The 19,848-nt window shown below is 39.0% G+C and overlaps 1 protein-coding gene across 1 annotated transcript; it reads right to left on the reverse strand.

Annotated features, from left to right (window-relative positions):
* Positions 1 to 5,283: 5,283 nt before the first annotated feature.
* On the reverse strand, positions 5,284 to 5,682 carry LOC121029183 (apolipoprotein C-I-like). Its single transcript, XM_040473101.1, is given in 2 exon segments — positions 5,284 to 5,499; positions 5,501 to 5,682. Coding segments are annotated over 2 exon segments (267 nt in total). The 5' UTR covers positions 5,660 to 5,682; the 3' UTR covers positions 5,284 to 5,391.
* Between the last annotated feature and the right edge of the window lie 14,166 nt (positions 5,683 to 19,848).

Genomic DNA, 19,848 nt, shown 5'->3' on the forward strand with positions numbered 1-19,848 from the left:
CCTTTCCTTCTATTCAGACCTACAAGAGATTGGATAAAGTCCACTCACGTTATAAAGGACAATCTGCTTTAGTCAGAGTTCACTGATTTAAATTTTAACTCATCCAAAAAGATCTTCCAAATGGACACATAAAATTAACTGTCACAACACTATTAACATTAGCAAAATAACCTTTAGAGCAAAAAACATTATTAGAGTCAAAGAGACTACCAAGAAGTTTATAATAGTCCTGAATCTACACCAGACAACAGAGACTAAAAATAAATCTACACTTGACAGAATAACAAAAATAAGTTCCACCACCAACGGTAGATTTTTAATACCCTTTTCTCTGAAACTGATAGAGCTAGAAGAAAAAGATAGGTAAGGAGATACAAGATTCAGAAAATTGAAACACAATCCTTATCAAGGGCATGTGTGAAACATTCACTTTCCTAACATAGAGGGGATACACATTCGTTTAAAGTACGTAAGTTACAGGGCGCCTGGGTGGCTCGGTAAGCGTCCAACCCTTGGTTTCATCTGAGTTCATGATCTCATGGGTTTGTGAGTTTGAGCCCTGCGGGGGGCGCTGCGCTGACATGTTATATTTACAAAAACACAAAGGGCACTAGTGCTTGTCTTCAAAACAGCCTCAATCAGGAGGCAACTAAGGAGACCATGAGAGAAGCCAGGCTAGGGTAGTGTGCAAACTGCAAGGAATGAAGTGTACAGAGGCAGCTATCAAAGGAAAACAAAGCAGGCTGCAAGTCAAGGAAGGCAAGGGACAGAGTAACCAGAAAAAGGAACTCTGGAGACGAGCCACAAGAAACAGCCACGGGTCTCATTAAGCCACACTCTCTCATTCAGTATACAATCAACAGAATTTTTAAATTAAAGTTCAGGATCCTGTACTTGCCCTGTTGAATTTCAGCTTTGAATACTGAGGCCCCTGTTGTATCTGCAAAGATCTTTTTGGATCCTGCATCTACTAATCAGGTGTTTAGTATCCTTCTGTGATGTATATCATGTACGATGTTGACAAACAGCTCTCTATAGAGATTTAAGTCAGGTAACAGTGCTGAAATAAGAGGGGGCCAAAGGAAAAAAAAATATTACAATTGCCACTTAAAACTTTTCCAACATTATCTTTAATTCATTAATGGGCTTTTTTGGAGAGAATGTTTCATACTCATTTATGAGTATGTCTAATTATCCATCTATTGAAAGCCATGTAAAATGGTTGTGCACCTTTTAGCCCTATGCAGAGGGTGATGGTGTGGTAAGGAACTGAGGCCAGCCTCTGTGATGGTAAGGAGCTGAGGCCAGCCTCTGACCACTGGGGAATTGAATCCTGCCGATAACCACCTGAGTGAGCTCAGAAGCAGAAGCTTCTCTGGTCGAGCTTTCAGATGACCCCAGCCCCGGCTGACATTTTGAAGCTTTGTGAGAGACTGAGGCAGAGGACTCATCTAAGCTGCACCCTGACTCCTGACCTATAGATATCAAGATAAGAAATGTTGTTTTAAGCCATTAAAAAAAAAAAAAAGTTATTTTAATCAATTCATTTCACCTCTGGGAATGTAGCCCAAAGAAATAATCTGAAATAAAGACAAAGATTAATAAGTAAATATACTCATTTATTCATTCAGAAGAATGTGTTGAGTACGTCCCATGATCTAAGCACTACGCCATATATCTTAAATAATATTTTTCAAATAATTACACTCATGGATATATAAGTAGAAATAGAGATAGATGCTCTGAAAGAAAGGAAAACCATTCTGTGGTAGACTGAGGACATCTAGAAAGGATTTCCCAAGAAACAGACTTTTAAGCTAAGAATCAAAAGATGGATAAGAGAGGGGCGCCTGGGTGGCTTAGTAGGTTGAGCATCCAACTCTTGATTCTTGGCTCAGGTCATGATCTCACAGTTTGCGGGATCAAGCCCAGGATCAGAGCCTGCTTGGGGTTTTCTCTGTCTCTTTCTTTGCCCCTCCCTTGTTCATGCACGCGTGCCCTCGCTCTCTCTCTCTCAAGATAAAATAAACTTTTTTAAAAAGAGCACAATTTTTTAAAAAAGACGAATACGAGGTATCTATGCATAGGAGAAAGGCTGGTGAGGAACATTCTGGATGGAGAGAAAGGTATTTGCAAAGATCCTCTGATGCATGAAATGTTTAAGAAACCTAAAGAAAGTTATCTTTCAGTTATGTCGCTAAAAGCTATGTAATAAAAGGGAGTACACTGAGATGAAACAAGAGAGGAAGAAGTTCACACAGGGCTTTGAAAGCCATGGTAGGGCCTTAACTGTAATGGCAGTGGAAAGGCATTAGAGAATTTTAAGCTGGTGGGAGTGATGTGATCAGAATGGTCTTCAGAAGGAAAAGTCTCTCCACCTAAAGTATGAAGAATGGATTAGATTCATGGTAGAGGAGATAAGAAGAGCTAGTTAGGAGTACTAGTTAGTTTAAGTGAGAGGTAATTGTCTTTTGGGCTAGCAGGATGAGTCTGTAAGTAGAAAGTACAGGATGGATTGAGAAATATTTTGCTGATAAAATCAATAAGAACTGACGATCAATCGAGATGGGAAATGAGAAAGAGAAAAGTGGCTCATGCAATTGCATGTACGATAGTACCCTTCCCTGGAACAGAATAAATACACTGGAATAGAACCAAGTTTAGAGGAGGAGATCATGTCGTGAAGAGTTTGAAATGCCTTTGAGGTAGTCCAGTGGGGTATCAGGTACATACATAGCTATTCTGGGGTAGATAAATATTTGGAGATATCACTGTACAGATGGTGTTTGAAAACTAAGTTAAGAGCATAAAGTAGAGGGGCGCCTGGGTGGCGCAGTCGTTTAAGCGTCCGACTTCAGCCAGGTCATGATCTCGCGGTCCGGGAGTTCGAGCCCCGCGTCGGGCTCTGGGCTGATGGCTCAGAACCTGGAGCCTGTTTCCGATTCTGTGTCTCCCTCTCTCTCTGCCCCTCCCCTGTTCATGCTCTGTCTCTCTCTGTCCCAAAAATAAATAAACGTTGAAAAAAAAATAAAAAAAAAAAAGAGCATAAAGTAGAAAAGTAGAATTAACTTTTCTTTTTTTAAAAATTTTTTTTCAACGTTTATTTATTTTTGGGACAGAGAGAGACAGAGCATGAACGGGGGAGGGGCAGAGAGAGAGGGAGACACAGAATCGGAAACAGGCTCCAGGCTCTGAGCCATCAGCCCAGAGCCCGACGCGGGGCTCGAACTCATGGACCGCGAGATCGTGACCTGGCTGAAGTCGGACGCCTAACCGACTGCGCCACCCAGGCGCCCCTAGAATTAACTTTTCTGAGATTGATCCCTGCAGGTTGACTTCCTAGAGGGGAAGCTGTCTTCCTGAAAGCTCAGTGGAAAGTGGGTAGATAAATCTGAGTGGTAAAGGTAGTCTATTCCAATAGAATATTGAGGTGTTGGATCAGGGTGTGGAAGGAGCAAAGGGTAATACAGAGGTAGGTGAAGTGGGATGGGGGGTTGACAGAAAGTTTTCTGTTTCCAAGTAATCAGATGATTGAGGATGTTTTAAATGCTCTGGTTGAAATTAATTGAATATTCCAGAGAAAAAGGCAAGTGTTAGTGCATTCAGGCTGCTATAACAAAATCCCAGAGAGTGGGTTATTTAAACAACAGACATTTATTTCTCACAGTTCTGGAGATAGGATAATCAATATCAGGGTGCCAGCATGGCCTGGTTCTGGTGACACCCTTCTCTAGGTTGCAGACTGCTATTTTCTTGTACCCTCACATGGCAGAAAAAGCTAGAGAGCTCTCTGAAGTCTTTTCAGGAGGGCACTAATCCCATTTTTGAGGCATCATCCTTATGACTTAATCATGTCCCAAAGACCCCACTTCCTAATGCCACCACTTCAGGGGATAGAAATTCCACATATGAATTTTGGAGGGACACAAACATTTGGTTCATAATAAGGAATAATCAGTGATGTAAGATCTAAAGCGCAGGAAGCTTTGTAAATATATTAAATAAGTAAGCAAATAAATAAATGAGAACTGCTTCAACAATAAGAAAATCATTCAATAAATCGTGGTATGTTTACACAATGCAATGTTTTGCGGCCATTAAAAATGGTGAGTATGAAGGGCATCCGGGTGGCTCAGTCGGTTGAGCATCCAACTTCTGCTCAGGTCATGATCTCACAGTTCATGAGTTCGAGCCCCAAATTAAGCTCGCTGCAGTCAGGGCAGAGCCCAGTTTAGATCTTCTGTCCCCCTCTCTCTCTCTCTGCCCCTTCCCTGCTTGTGCTCTCTCTCAAAAATAAATAAATCTTTTTAAAAAATGGTGCGTATGAGAAAAGGATAGCATTGATCCCAAGTTAAGGTGGGAGGGGGGCTATGGGATGGAAGTCTAAGTGACAAGGGCCAGAGATCACAGGGAGACTTATCACTGTATATATACCCTTGTAAATCTTTTTAATTTTGACCTCTATGAATTCTTTTTTTTTAAGTTTATTTATTTATTTTGAGAGAGAAAGAGATAGCACAGCGGAGGGGCAGAGGGAGAGGGAGAGAGAATCCAAAGCAGGCTCCATGCTCAGTGCTGAGCCTGACTTGGGGATCCATCTCACAACTACGAGATCATGACCTGAGCTGAAGTCAAGAGTTACATGATTAACTGACTGACCCACCCAGGTGCCCCATGACAATTCTTATAACAAGAATAAAAATCTCATTTAAAAAAATGTTTATTTATTTACTTTGAGAAACAGAGAGAGCAGGGAGGAAGAGAAAGAATCCCAAGCAGGTTCCGTGCTGTCTGCACAGAGACCCAGTGCAGGGCTCACTCATGAATTAGATCATGAACTGAGCTGAAACCAAGAATTGGATGCTTAACCGACTAAGCCATCCAGGTGCCCCTATGACTTCATTTCTTATTCAACACTGTGAAAATAAATTCTTATTCAACACTGTGAAAATAAACAAGTGAATAATTTAAAACAATAAGAAACAACGATATATACAAAAAGTATTAATAGAGTGGGCACTGTGGTTGCCCCAAAAGCTTTCAGTTTCCCCATTCTTTTATGATAATCCTTATTTAACTTCTTTTCCAAAGTAGAGGATTTTTAAATTTTTATTAAGGAATATAATTTTACAAAAAAATAAGGAAAATAGCAAAATAAAACCTAATATACTCATCATCCAACCAATCTTGTTTTGTCAATGTTCTCATTTTTACTCCCCTACCTTCACTCTGGATTACGTTTTTTTCCCCCTCTATGGGATCTTTGTTGGTGGGTGGGGGTGGACCTGGGTATCATCAAGTCCTGGGCACAGGAGCAGGGGTATGGGAAATTTTGGAGCACCCTCCTAGGGCACAGCCACAGAGGAGAGGGGCAGGCGGCTCTCATTGTATTCAGGAGAAAGTAATTTTGAGCCTCTCCTTCCCTTTGTTGAAAGTCTTGGAAAACCAGTTCTGGGTCTTTGCAGGAATATCGCTCTGCTTGATGCTCTCAATGGCTGCCCAGGGCCTTGTCCTTCAGAGCTTTACCAAACTCCTTCAGCTTATCCAGGATGAGCTCCAAAGTGCTGGAGATTTGTGGGGCTGCCTGGGCCAGGGCTAGGCCTTCCAAAACCAAAGACAGAACCACCACCCAAACCGGGAGTGACAGGATGAGACTCATGGCTGGGCTGGAGGGGCACACTGGATCAGCCACAGGACAGCATGGGGTCACACTGGATTACTTTAATGTACATTTCAGACATCCTAGCATTTTATCTGTAAACATTTCTCATGTATCTTTAACAGATAAGGGCTCCAAAGAATAATTATACTACTATTATTATATATAAAATATTTGCCAAAATACACTGATACTGTCAAATATCCAGACAATGTTCAAATTTTCTCAACTGTCTTAGACATACCTTTTTAACTGAATTTTAGTTGACATACAATGTTATATTAGTTTCAGGTGCACAACATAGTGATCTGATAATTCTACACATTACCCAATGCTTGCCACTGATAAGTACAGTTACCATCTGTCACCATACAAATTTATGACAATATTATTGACTATATTCCCTATGCCATACTTTTCATCCCTGTGACTGATTTTATAACTGGAAATTTGTAAATCTTAATCCCTTATCCACCCTCCACCCTCCCCTCCACCCTCCCCTCCACTCTGGCAACCACCAGTTAGTTCTTTGTAGTTATGAGTGTGCTTTCATTTTACTTGTTTGTTCATTTGTTTTGTTTTGTTTTCTAGATTCCATATATAAGTGAAATCATATGGTATTTGTTTTTCTGTCTGACTTATTTCACTTAGCATAAAACTCTCTGGGTCCATGTTGTCATGAATGGCAAGACTTCACTCATTTTTATGGCTGAGTGATATTCCATTGTATATAGATAGATAGATATCTTAGACATTTTTAACAATTGGTTTATTTGAATCAGCATCCAAATAATGCTCACATATCATATTTTGTTGATATGGCTCAAAAGTCTCTTTTATTCTATAGGATCCTCTTCTTCTTCTTCTTTTTCTTTTTCCTGAACACTTATTTATAATTTATAATTTCATTCAGGTGTCCATAATTCTGCACAGCCATGTGCTGACTCCATCCCTGAGTCAAGGGACATGTGGCTCAGGTGTAATCTCATCCCAGGCCACTATTGATAGTCAATAGTTCACAATTCAGACCAATGAAAAATAAGCTACCGAGAATTGTCAGGAAAGAAACTTCTCCACTTTTCTAAGGAAGCCTCCAGAATTCAAGCACTCGTGCATGCTCTCTCCACACCCCAGCCCCCTTCTCTTTCTCTATTATCATATTTATGGCAAAATATTCCTCCTAAGATCAGGAATAAGGCAAGAATGTTTGTTTTCATCACTTCTTTTCATTATACTAGAATCCTAATCAGTGAAAACAGTATTGGAGTAATTTGATACTCATTTGGAGAAAAAAAAGAAACCCAATCTCTATGTCACATCATAGACAATGATGTGACACATCAATCTGGGGAGGATCATAAACCTGCACACAAGAGCTAAAACTATGAAGCTTCTGCAAGAAAATATAGGAGACTATTTTCATGACCTTGGACAAGGCAAAAACTTCTTATATAGGACATATAGGACATTGAAAGCAAAAAAGCATAAAAAATATTCGATGCTAGTCTTCAATATTAAAAACTTAAGCTCATCAAAAGATACCGTTATGAAAATGAAAATTTTCCATGGGAAAGAATACTTACAAAGCATATATCTCATAAAGAATTTCTTTCTTTCTTTTTTTTTTTTAAGTAAGCTCTGTGCCCAATGTAGGCCTCAAATTCACAATCCCAAGATCCCCAAGATGTCAAGATCTCAGGCCACCCCACATAAAGAATTTCTATATGGAAAAACTCCTACCATTTAAAATACAACCCAGGGGGATGCCTGGCTGGCTCAGTCAGGAGAGCATTCGACTCTTGATCTCAGGTTGTCAGTTCAAGCTCCACGTTGGGTTTAGAGCTTACTTAAAAACATTTTTTTAAATAAATAGAAGACGACCTGGTAAATTGAAGATGTTTGTGCTATAATACTCTCAGAAAATATACATCATCCATGGAATAGAAAGACATTCTAACATCTCTTATGACACATAAAGCTAGTGACTTTTAACAAAGCAAGAGGCTTCTTCTCTAAGACTAAAATGAAATAATATGGGGATAAGGTATTAGATGCTCTCCTTTCGAGATGACACTCATCCTTAATATATGGGGGAGAATTAGTCCTGGAAAACCCCAGCTGTATGTAGTAAAAGAATTTTTTTGAGTCCCGAGATAACACACTACAAATATTAAAAAACATGTACGTTAAAAATTCATACCTAACTCTGTGAATTCATAGCACAATAGATACCATTCTCTTCCCACATATCATCCATGGGAAGTACATGCCAACATCAGCTATTCCTCATGGATATAAATTGCAAGGTACTAGAACATTCTTGGGAGTAGATTATTGAGAGCATGCATGACATTTAGGATTAAAAATGTATTTGCTCTTGGGGGAGGTGTAAATTATGGGATTTCCACAAATCATATAAATTGTGATTGTGTAAAGTAGGAGATTTTGGCTACAACTAAAATAATTTTTCAGTTTAAAACCTTCATAAAACTGTTACAAAAATTTCAAGGTTTATGCTAATATTAAAAGCAGTGCTATGTCTCCCAATGTGAGGCATTAGGATCTAACGGACAATGTCCAAAATGAGACTCATAGTGAGAATTTAAATTTTTTAAGCCTTTAAAGCATTTGCAGAAGTCTCTGAATTTCATGATAAATGAAATTGAAATCAATAGTCCTAGAAAGAATTTTCTGAATTTCATAGTAAGTTTAATGAGCTCAGTGATCACTTGAGAGCATGAAAGATCATGTTTCCTACCAAAAAATAATAGTGTCCAGAAAACCAGTATCATTGAACCTGTATATATTTGAAACCATTTTACATGTATTGTTTTTTCCACTTCAGTAAAATTCTGCCTTTTTAAAAAAATTTTTTTTTTCAACGTTTATTTATTTTTGGGACAGAGAGAGACAGAGCATGAACGGGGGAGGGGCAGAGAGAGAGGGAGACACAGAATCGGAAACAGGCTCCAGGCTCTGAGCCATCAGCCCAGAGCCTGACGTGGGGCTCGAACTCCCGGACCGCGAGATCGTGACCTGGCTGAAGTCGGACGCTTAACCGACTGTGCCACCCAGGCGCCCCCTGCCTTTTTAAAACATACAGTTTGGGGGTAGATAAAAGATTTTTCTGAATTCATTTCATCATCAGTAACTTAGTCCCAAATTCAATGTAAACAAATATTTACGTGCAAGGTGCAAGGTGGATATACAATAAAGAATAAGCCTTTTTCATTTTACTCTCAAGGAGTTCAACTTCTGGAAAGAATGTTCTGTCATGTAGAAATACGATAGTAACACATGGCAAACTGTGGAGAGCTCTTCACAATGTGTCAAAACTCTGGAGACATGAGGGGGAGAATCATTACCTCATAGTAGGGAAGGAGTGGAATCAAGGAAATGTTCATGCCTGAAAGGAGGTCACATTAATACACGAGGAATAGAAATAAGCAGGACAATCTGATTAACAACAAATAATAACAGCTGATAATTGTTGAGCATTAATCGCTGATTTAGCTGAGGCTTACGGGCAATTGGAGAATTAAGGCTAACATATGTTAGTCAGATTTTAGTTAGCCTTGATAGTGGGTGTGGGAGCTAGAGGCCAGTTCTATGAGCAGTGAGAAACGATATAATTAGATAGTAGAAGAGAGTGGCAACAGCTGAATGAGTTAAGAGACCCTACAATTATATAGGCAAGTGGAAACAAAGGACCATATTAAGGTGGTAGTAACGGAAAAGGATGGATTTGGACCGCCATGGATTGACAAGAGGCAGAACCGAGATCAGCAAGAGTTAAAGATGACTCCAAAGTTAGTGGTGGTCAGGAGTAAGTTCTTTTGAGGGAGAAAATCTTGTTCAAGAGTTAAAACTGGGGCGCTTGGCCAGCTCAGTCGGTAGTAGCCTGTGTGACTCTGGATCTCAGAGTTGTAAGTTTGAGCCCCATGTTGGGTGTATAGATTACTTAAAATAAAATCTTTTTTTTAATTTGTTTTTTTTAACGTTTATTTATTTTTGAGACAGAGAGAGACAGAGCACGAACAGGGGAGGGGCAGAGAGAGAGGGAGACACAGAATCAGAAGCAGGCTCCAGGCTCTGAGCCATCAGCCCAGAGCCCGACACGGGGCTCGAGCCCACGGACCGCGAGATCATGACCTGAGCTGAAGTTGGAGGCTTAACCGACTGAGCCACCCAGGCGCCCCTAAAATAAAATCTTTAAAAAAAAAGTTGTTAAAACTCTCTTACTATTTATATGCACATGCTGTGTCCTAACTCCAAATCATTAGACTGCAGAATCTAAAGAGCTTTATCAAGGCTTGAGTCTGGAATATGGGATGATCTTACGCTAGACACATTTAATAAATGCATCTGTCATTTAAGTTCCACATTCATATCAGTTGTGTTTAATTTACATAAAGTCGCCTTAAATCACCATGAAGAAGAATTGGTTTGTTCAGCATTTCTTCAAGGCAAATCATGGAGTGAAAAGGTAAAAACTCTAATATGCCAGAGTAGACTGGTTGAAGACCGGGAATGGAGACATTCTAGTGCTGGCAATAATACCAGAAAACTGTGATTCATTCAAACTGTATGGTTTCAAGTTTCTTTATCTGCAAACTGAGATTTATTAATCAGGACTTTTTCAGTTTCAAATGGCAGAAATGTGACTTCAGCCAGCTTATATGTTAAATAAAGAATTTATTAATACAATAGGATTATTGTATTGTGGACGGCCAGAGGAGGAAGCACCATTAGCACTTTCTCTGATCCCTATCCGGTTTATCTTTCTAAAGAACAACCTGAAACATATCACTTTCCACCTCAGAATCTATGTAGTTTTCTCCACTTTCCATAATTTGAAGTCTAAACTCCTAAGCATGGTGTTCAAAACCTGACGGAGTCCGTTCTCAAACAGCCTTTTCAGGGTTCTTTTAATAATTGCCTGCATGTATTGAGCCCTGACTGCAACCAGAATTTGTCCTAAAGGGAAACAAGCTGGGATTAGAATTCATGGATCAACCCCTACTAACTGTGTGTCTTGAAAAAAACTTCCTTAGCTCCTGGAAAACGTCATTTTCATCATTTGCAAAATGTAAGTAATTATAGTAACTGTCTTATTTCACTTATTTCATGCTGTATTTCACGGTAGGAAACATGGTCTCACATCTTTCAGCTTTCCTTGATGGCTCATTTTCGGGCCAGGGTGCAAGGCCAAGCTACTTAAATAGGCTCCTCTCTTAGGAACCATGTACTTGAGAGATGTAGTTCCCCCCAAAATAAGAGCCAAGAAATGCAAAATAATTTGGCCAATACAAAGGATGTGGACTTACTTATTTGACTGTAAAAGTCTGTGTCTGGAAGTAACATCTTTATTTGGCACCTCCTTGACAGCTATTCTTCAAAATGTTGTTAAATTTTTTTGCTTCTTTTGTCTGTACTGCCAGCCTGGCATTTACCTCCTGAATCTTTCTTCATTTTTAGGATAGCCACAACCCCAAGAATTCTCAATTAATTTAATATCTTAGCACTCGTTGCTTTTAGGAAAACAGGTAAGCTGATGTGATCTAACAAATTGATCCTCCACCATAGCCACGGTGAAAGACTGTGCCCCCTCCCTCACCACTCTTCTGCCCCAAACTGGCCATTGGGGACAGAGTTAAGAATACTTGATCAGCCTCACCACCCTGAGCCTTGGGAGTCGTGGATTTCCTGTTATTTAAGGAAGAGCAGAACTTGATCTTACAGCTTCATTTTACCCAGACACATATCACAGCTCCAAAGTCCTTATTTAATCTCAGCTCCACCTAATTAACCATTGATTTCTGTGCCCCAACCTGCTTCCTACCTAATGCCACAGTTCTAGTTTAACACCTGCATTTCAGCATCTGGGGTAGTAGTTCTTCAAACTCATCTATAACTTAGTATGCCTATAGCATTCACGAAGGCAGTGTTTGGCTTCATATGGAAATCCTGGCAGAAAAACAATAAAGATTGTTGGATCTATCTTTTCTTCACAATTACTTAAAGTGTGCATACCTGAAAATGCAAATATATAGATTTAGAAACAGAATGTAGCAAATCTTGAACATTTAACAGTGCTTTCTTAGCTGATCACGAAATCAATTGGAAAGGGCTGATTTTTTTTTTTTTTTGATCTTCCTAAAAAATCTATACAGAATCTTTAGTTTCTCTCTCTGAATTTCAACACAATACAACCAGTTATGCTTCCTGGGTCATTGCCAAGAAAGATTTGATGGGGATGGGGGCAGAAAGCAGATAAAGGGGGAAGTGGGTGCTCTAGACTGGATGCCTGAGAAATAGTGGGGGGAGGGGAACTCATCTGCATTCTTAGGTTCAGACTCAGTGACACTTCCTGTTAGAGGATTACATGGCTCTGACCCAGTCATTTTTGGAAGGACTTCCTAAGAGCATGAAGGTAGAAGAAGTCAGATTTTCACTGAGAGACCCACATCACCATGTACTACTTACAATGATACTCAGACAAGTGCCACTAGGCTGACACTATTCTATTACAGTTATTCTATTATAATTACTGAATAGGTACTATACTAGAGCTATACTAACCAATCTGGACTATTTTTTTATAATTGGGTTAATTATAATTTCAAACATTTTTAGAAGACATTATCAGACTGTAAGACTAAAAGAAATAGTCTTTTATCTTTTTGACATCTCTTTCTTTCTCCAAATCCCTATTTTACCAACAGATGAAACAAGTGCAGAGCGTTGTGCTTCATGCTAAAAGCGATCATAAGAAATATAAGTGTTATTCTAATCTATAAAAGACATGGCAAGTGAGAACTGGTGGTGGAGATAGGGGAGAGGTCAAATACATGTCAGAAGACAGATTAAGACATGGACATTTTAGGGGAGCCTGGTTGGCTCAGTTGGAAGAGCATGCAACTCTTAATCTAGGGGTTGTGAGCTTGAGCCCCACGTTGGGTGTGGAGATAACTAAAAAAATAAAAATAAGAAACTTTTAAAATAAAGACATGCACATTTGAATTCACTGGACACCTTTTTATTGTTTATCTATTCTGTTCCAGGTGCTGTTCTAGGTACTGGGGGTATAGCAATAAAGAAGACAGATAATATCCCTATCCTAGTAGGGAAAACTGAAAATATTAAAATAAAAATAAATAATATGAGGGGCGCCTGGGTGGCTCAGTCAGTTAAGGGTCCAACTTCAGTTCAGGTCATGATCTCACAGTTTGTGAGTTCAAGCCTTGCGCTGGGCTCTCTGCTATCAGCACAGAGCCCACTTTGGATCCTCTGTCCTCCTCTCTCTCTGCCTCTCCCCTGCTCACATGCTCTCTCTCTCAAAAATAATAAAATAAACATATAAATAAATAATATGATATGATATGATATGATATGATATGAGTTATTTAAAATTGCCGAAAAAATGGCAGAAGGAACAAATAGAAAAGCCATTACATGGAAATGCTCTTGGTGTTTGAAGAATAACACAAAGCCCAGTGTAATTAGAATATCGTGAACTTGGGAGAAAGTACAGGAAATAAGTTCAAAGACGTATTGGTGTAGATAGACATAGTCTGATGAACCAAATGGTTTGAACCAATGGGGTGATAAAATCTCATGTATATTTTTAAAATACTTGTCTAGCTACTGAGTAGAGAGGAAACTGTAGGAATGCAAGAGCACAGGCCAGGAGGTCAGTTAGGTAACTGTCACAACAATTCAGTAGAGGAATGGTGGTGGCTTGAACCAAGAGTATTTCAGTGAAGGTGGTGAGATATGGTGTGTTTTGAGAATTTGCTAGTGCATAGGATAAGGGGTTTGAGACAGAGAAGTCAAGAGTCTAAGATTTAGAACCTAAGGACTTTGGCCCAAGTTACTGGGTGACTAAAGTTGCTATTTATGGATATGGAACACTGGAGGAGGAGCTTGGTGGGGCAGGGAGGAATCAAGAGTCTTTTATGTTTGAGATATTTATTAGACATCTAAAAGGAAATGTCAAGTAGAAAGCTGGATAGATGAGTCTAGCAATGAAGAAAAAGGTCAATACCAGATACATTCCATTTTTTTACCATATTTACATTGTCTACCTCATCAGCATCGAAGTATTAAAACCACAGAACTGAATGAGACTCTTCAGGATATGACTTTAGATAGCGAAATTTGAGAAAATAAGCCATGCAACATTTACAGATAGGAAAGTATAGATACATTTAGCAAAGCAGTCTTAGAAGGAGCAATCAGTGTGAGTTGGTAGACCAGAAGTCAAGTGAAGGAAGTATTTAAGTTTCCCTGAGAGAGTAAGAAGTCTGAAAACTGACTACTGGATTAGGCAGCATAGAGGTCATTTGTGTTCTTGGTAAGGGTAGTTTCATTGGAGTGATGAGTGTCAAACCCAACTGGAATGGGTTTAATGAGAAAGGGAACGTCTTTCCTATATCACTGAAGATAGAGTTAATTTATATACCTCGTTTAAAGGACAGTTTTGTAATAGCAATCAAAATTCAAATGCACATATCTTTGACCTAGCAATTCAACTTAGAATTTATCCTGCAAATATACTTGGATATGTGCAAAATAACATATGTAAAGGTAATTTTTTTAAAGATTATAGTAAAATTTATGTAACAAAATTTACCACCTTAACTATTTTTAAGTGTATTATTCAGTGGAATTAAGTATATACACCTTATTGTGCAACCATCATCACCATCCATTTCCAGAACATTTTTCTACAGAACTGAAACTCTGCACCCATTAAACAGTAATTCCCCATCCCCCGCCCTTCAGCCCCTGGAAACACTGTTCTACTTCCTCTTTCTAGCACACAGAGATGTTTTTTGACCACCATCTTATATAAGTTAACAGTGTTAAATTAATTAAACAAGGAAGCCATTAGACTGAGGTAGTTCTAATGCCTCAGCAGACTACCTAAGAAAACCAGATACTAAGCCTGTAAATGTCTCAAGGTTAAGAAATCAAAACCTAAGGACAACCAATCACTAGGCAACTAAGCTTTCCCAAATAAGGAAACCATTTAAGCTACAAATAAGTTCCTTGCTTTGCTTCTATGTCTTCTCCATAAAATGTCTCACCCCTCACTCCTGTCCGTAGAGCACTTCCAACCACCTCCAGTTGGATGCTGCCCAATTCCAATAGATTTTTGCTCAAATATACTTTAAAATTAGAGTACACTTCAATTTATCTTTTAACCGCACCCATCCAACCCCTCCTACCATTTTCTAAATCCTTTATCCTGTTTTATTTTTTTCTTATTATATTTATCTCCATCTGATACATGTAGTTACTCATCTGTCTACCCCCTCCCCATTAGAATGTATGCTCCTTGAGGTCAGGACATTTGTTTATTTTTGTTCGTTGCTATATCCTCATAACCTAGCGTAGTGCTTGGCAAGTGGAGGAGCACAGATATTTGTTGGCATGAATGAGGTTCAGGGAGAAAAGCATTCCTATTCTAATTCCTGGTCAACGGATTAGACCCTGACCCTAAGGATGTACATTCTCTAGGTGTTGAGCCTTTAGTCCTTTGCTCCTATTTGTCCCCAACTATCAGTTTTTTTTTTTATGTCTTTATTTTATTTTGAGAAAGAGAGAGAGAGAGACAGAGCACGAGTGGGGGAAGGGTAGAGAGAGAGGGAGACACAGAATCTGAAGCAGGCTCCAGGCTCCGAGCCGTCAGCACAAAGCCTGACAGGGGGCTCGAACCCACGGGCTGTGAGATCATGACCTGAGCTGAAGTTGGACGCTTAACCGACTGAGCCACCCAGGTGCCCCCCAACTATCAGTTCTTGATCAGCACAACTTTTTTCTAAATGCAACTTTGATACAATTTCTTATTTTTTGCCACATTTTAAATTCATAGTCCCCTTTTCCTTCCTCAATGACCTCCTGAAAACTGCTACTTCCAATTCATTAATGTGTTCAAGATACATGAATATATTGACTACTTCTTCCTTTCTTTCCGTGTTTACTAACACTATTCTGAATGTATATACACTAGGTTCCTAGAGTAAAGACAGATTGTTATTATTCACTTAAAAGCAAATAACACCCCTAAATTGCCCTGTGTCCCAATTCTTTTTTTTAACGTTTATTTATTATTGAGAGACAGAGAGACACAGAGCATGAGCAGGGGAGGGATAGAGACAGGGGGAGACACAGAATCCGAAGTAGGTTCCAGGCTCAGAGCTGTCAGCACAGAGCCCGACACGGGGCTCGAACTCACAAACCGTGAGATCGTGACCTGAGCCGAAGTCGGTCGCCCAACCAACTGAACCACCCATGCGCCCCCCAATTCTTTCCCCTAGAGTGATACAACAAAAGCCAGATGTGACTCTACAAACACAAGGCTTGTAGCAGAGGAATGCTCCCGCATGCCAAAAGAAAAAAAAAAGAAAAAAAAAGAATCTGGACATATATATAAAAGAGCCCCCCCACCATCTTACCCTCCAAGTTTGTTAGTATCCACTAAGGACCTTAATCACAAGCATCAGCATCACTCTGGCCAATTTGAGCTGAAGAGTCACTAGGAAGCACACAGCCAGGCTTGAAAAATAGGCAAGAAGGTTCCTGAATAGCAACCAGGGTTACAACCAGGATCACTCCACAGAATGAGTCTGACGTGATTGCTGATGAATGCCAGGCACCACAGCCACACAGCTACTATCAGCTGGATGCCACAGCAGAACTTCTGCTACCACTGCTATCATAACAATGGATTAGAGAGTCCATTCTTATATCATCGGTTTTCAGTTTAAACTTTGAGGCTGGAGCATCAGATTGGCTGAGTCTGTGACATGTGCTTCTACCCTCGCTGCAAAGAAGGCCAGGAAAGTGAGTCTGTCATATTAGCTTCTATGGTGGAAAGTGAGCTCTGACTGTAGCTAACATTTTATTATGGGGAGTTGCCCCCTCAAAAAAAGGGAGTTCTGATGCTGGGCAGCCACAAAAAAAAAAAAAAAAAAAAAAGAAAGAAAGAAAGAAAAGAAATATCCACTGTTTGGCTATTTACCTGTGTTCTTTACCTCAGTCTTTATCTATATCCATCCAAATACATAAGCCAGAAATCAAGGCATCATGTTTGAATTGTTCACCCCTACACCCAATAGGTCTCATTGCACCTCACTGACCCTTGCCCCTTATTTCTCCTTCTTTCCCTCCTGGTTTATTGAGGAAAAATGATGTGTAGCATGTATTAGTTTCAAGTGTACAACATAATGACTTGACCTATGTATATGTTGCAAAATGATGACTACAGTAAGTTTAATTAACATCCATCATCTCACATAGTTGAAAATTTTTTTTCTTATGGTGAGGAATTTTAAGATCTATTCTCTGAGCAGCTTTCAACTGTACAACACTATAGTCACCATGCTGTACGTTATGTCCTTGAAGCTTTTTTCTTTCTTAAATTTTATTTATTTATTTATTTATTTATTATTTATTTATTTATTTTTAGAGTAGGCTTCACACCCAGCATGGAGCCCAACATGGGTCTTGAGCTCAAGACCCTGGGATCAGGACCTGAGCTAAGATCAGGGGTTGGATGCTTAACTGACTGAGCCACCCAGACACCCCAAAGCTTTTTTTTTTGTAGTATTTTTTTCTGGAAGTTTGTACCTTTTGACCACCTTCATTATCTGCCTGCCCCCCACCAAACATTTCTTTTACCTGCCTTTTACCTCTATCCCATTACCATGGCCACAATTTGAGCCTGCATCATTTCTTCTGCAATATCCTCCTTGGATATTTGCTGTAGTGTCCTACTTGGTTACCCTGAGCCTTTACCACCTCCCTCATCAGTCTTCCGCACTGTTACTACACAAATGTCTTCCTAATATTTGATCGTATCATTCTAACTAAAGTTTGTCAAGTGGTCTTCATCACATTCAGAATAAAGTTCAGACTATTGGAATTGCCTACAAGGCCCTTCTGAGTCCCACTATCAGCTTCATCTTCTTTCAGCATTCTGCTATATGAAACCTTCACTTCAATCATGACAAAATACTTGTTCTTCAAATACAAAGTGCTTTCTCACACATCACATCTATGTATATACTACTGATTCTTCGCTGAATGTCCTTCCAACCTCATTTACTTGCTTTGAGTACTACTTCTCCTGTAACACTCAGCTCATGTCTCCCCCTAGATGAGTCAGGGGCTCACCTTCTCTGATCACATAGCTTGTTCTATACACATATTTCAGGCTAATCATTGAATTTGTTTATTTTACTGTCTTTCTCCTTCACTAAGTGATTTCTTTGAGGTAGAGTCTTGATGTCTCTATATCTTCATTATCTTGAATATTCAATAAATATTTGGTGATGGAATGAAACACATCACTGGAGGCCAAAAAGAAAAGAATTTCCACTGGACCAGATGAAACTGAGATACTAGATAAGTTTTCCAAAGATATATAGTTAGTTATAGCAAAACAAAAAAATACTTCTCTCTCTCTCTCTCTCTCTCTCTCTCTCTCTCTTTGTAATGTCTAACCCCAACATGGGGCTCAAACTCATTACCCTGAGACCAAGAGTCTCATGTTTTACTGACTGAGCTAGCCAGGGACTCCAAACTAGAATTTCTTTTAAGTTTTTTTTTTTTTTGAGTAATCTCTACACCCAATGTGGGGCTTGAACTCATGACCCCAAGATCAAGAGACACATTTTCTTCAGACTAAGTCAGCCAGGTACCCCCACAAAATAGAATTCTTAATACCTAACCCATTACTCACTCTTCTCTACTACAACTTTTCTTCTACAAGGCATATTGCCTCTTATGAAAATCTCACTGCAGATTTGATTCTGGAAATTTGCCCTTATATATGGAAGGGGCATATATTACTTTAAGTAGGAAATATTCAAAGATATTGTCTCAGAATCAACTCTTATGAGCAAGAGGCTGTTTGAAATGATGGTTTATGTGAAGGCAAAAATTCTGGTTTTCAAAAAAGACAAGTACTGTATGATATCACTTATGTGGAATATGAAAAAGACAAATTCAAAAGAAACAGAACAGAGCAGTGATTACCAGGCGTTGGGTGTAGAGGCTGCTTTTAGGCAATAGGCTTGAGCAATGGCCTTTGTTCTATAACTTTTATTAAGCAAATCAGATGATTGTTTATATTTCTCCCAGTGCTTAGATGTAGTGTAGTAATTGTCTGATCAATAAAAGTAACAGAATGGTGCCTGGCTGGCTCAGTCAGTAGAGCATGGGACTCTTAATCTTGGTTGGGATTGTGAGTTTGAGCCCCACCTTGGGTGTAGAAATTACTTACTTACTTAATCACGTAAGTAAGTAAGTAAGTAGTGAATACATAAATAAATAATTTTAAAAAGTTAAAAGTAACAGAAAGCAACTGACAGGCAGCCAAGAGCATATGGATGACCCAGAACAAAGTTGTCAGATTTGCATGTGAGGCTGTCATTATAAGATCAGAGCAGAATCCACCATGACTAGAAGTCTAATTGCAGCTCAGTACCATAGTTCCTGGAACATTGGAATTTTTCAAGCTGCACAAATGAATCTGCCACCTGGGTCCTCTTCACTCCCATGAAAAAGATGAGTTAACCTACATGAGATACTTAGACACTTTGCTTTTCCCCCTAGAAAATGGCCTCATCTGGAACAATCGTTTTCTTTTGCTAATAGCTTTTCTGCATCCACCTTTCTTCTATAAAAATTTTCCAACTCCTTGGAACATCTCTCTACTTCCTAGATAGGCTGCTGCTTGATTCATAAATTTGCTTAATAAAGCAAATTAGATCTTCAGATTTACTTGGTTAAATTTTGTTACTTAACAGATGCAATAGGTATTTTAAGTAGAGGACTATATACCTATTTAATGACTATTACTAGGCCTCAAATACAGTTAAATTTAAAAACCAATTGGCAGAAAAACATTGTACCATATAACATATACATATGCAATACAATTATATATTCATAAATTTATACATCAATATTAGTTCATTTTTTAAAAAGTCTACAGGGATAATAGCAAAAAACCTGATAGTGGCATCACCTCTAAGGAGGGACATATATTGAGAGAAGAAAAGTCAAGGTCATATGTAGCAATTTATACTTTACATGTCTCCATATATTCTTAAATTTTTTTCAAAAATATCCCAAGTTGTATTCTGTATTCATCTTGTCAGTTAAAACAACAACAA

This window comes from Herpailurus yagouaroundi, unplaced genomic scaffold, assembly GCF_014898765.1.
Source record: "Herpailurus yagouaroundi ecotype Mexico unplaced genomic scaffold, PumYag 139, whole genome shotgun sequence".
Classification (NCBI taxonomy): Eukaryota; Metazoa; Chordata; class Mammalia; order Carnivora; family Felidae; genus Herpailurus; species Herpailurus yagouaroundi.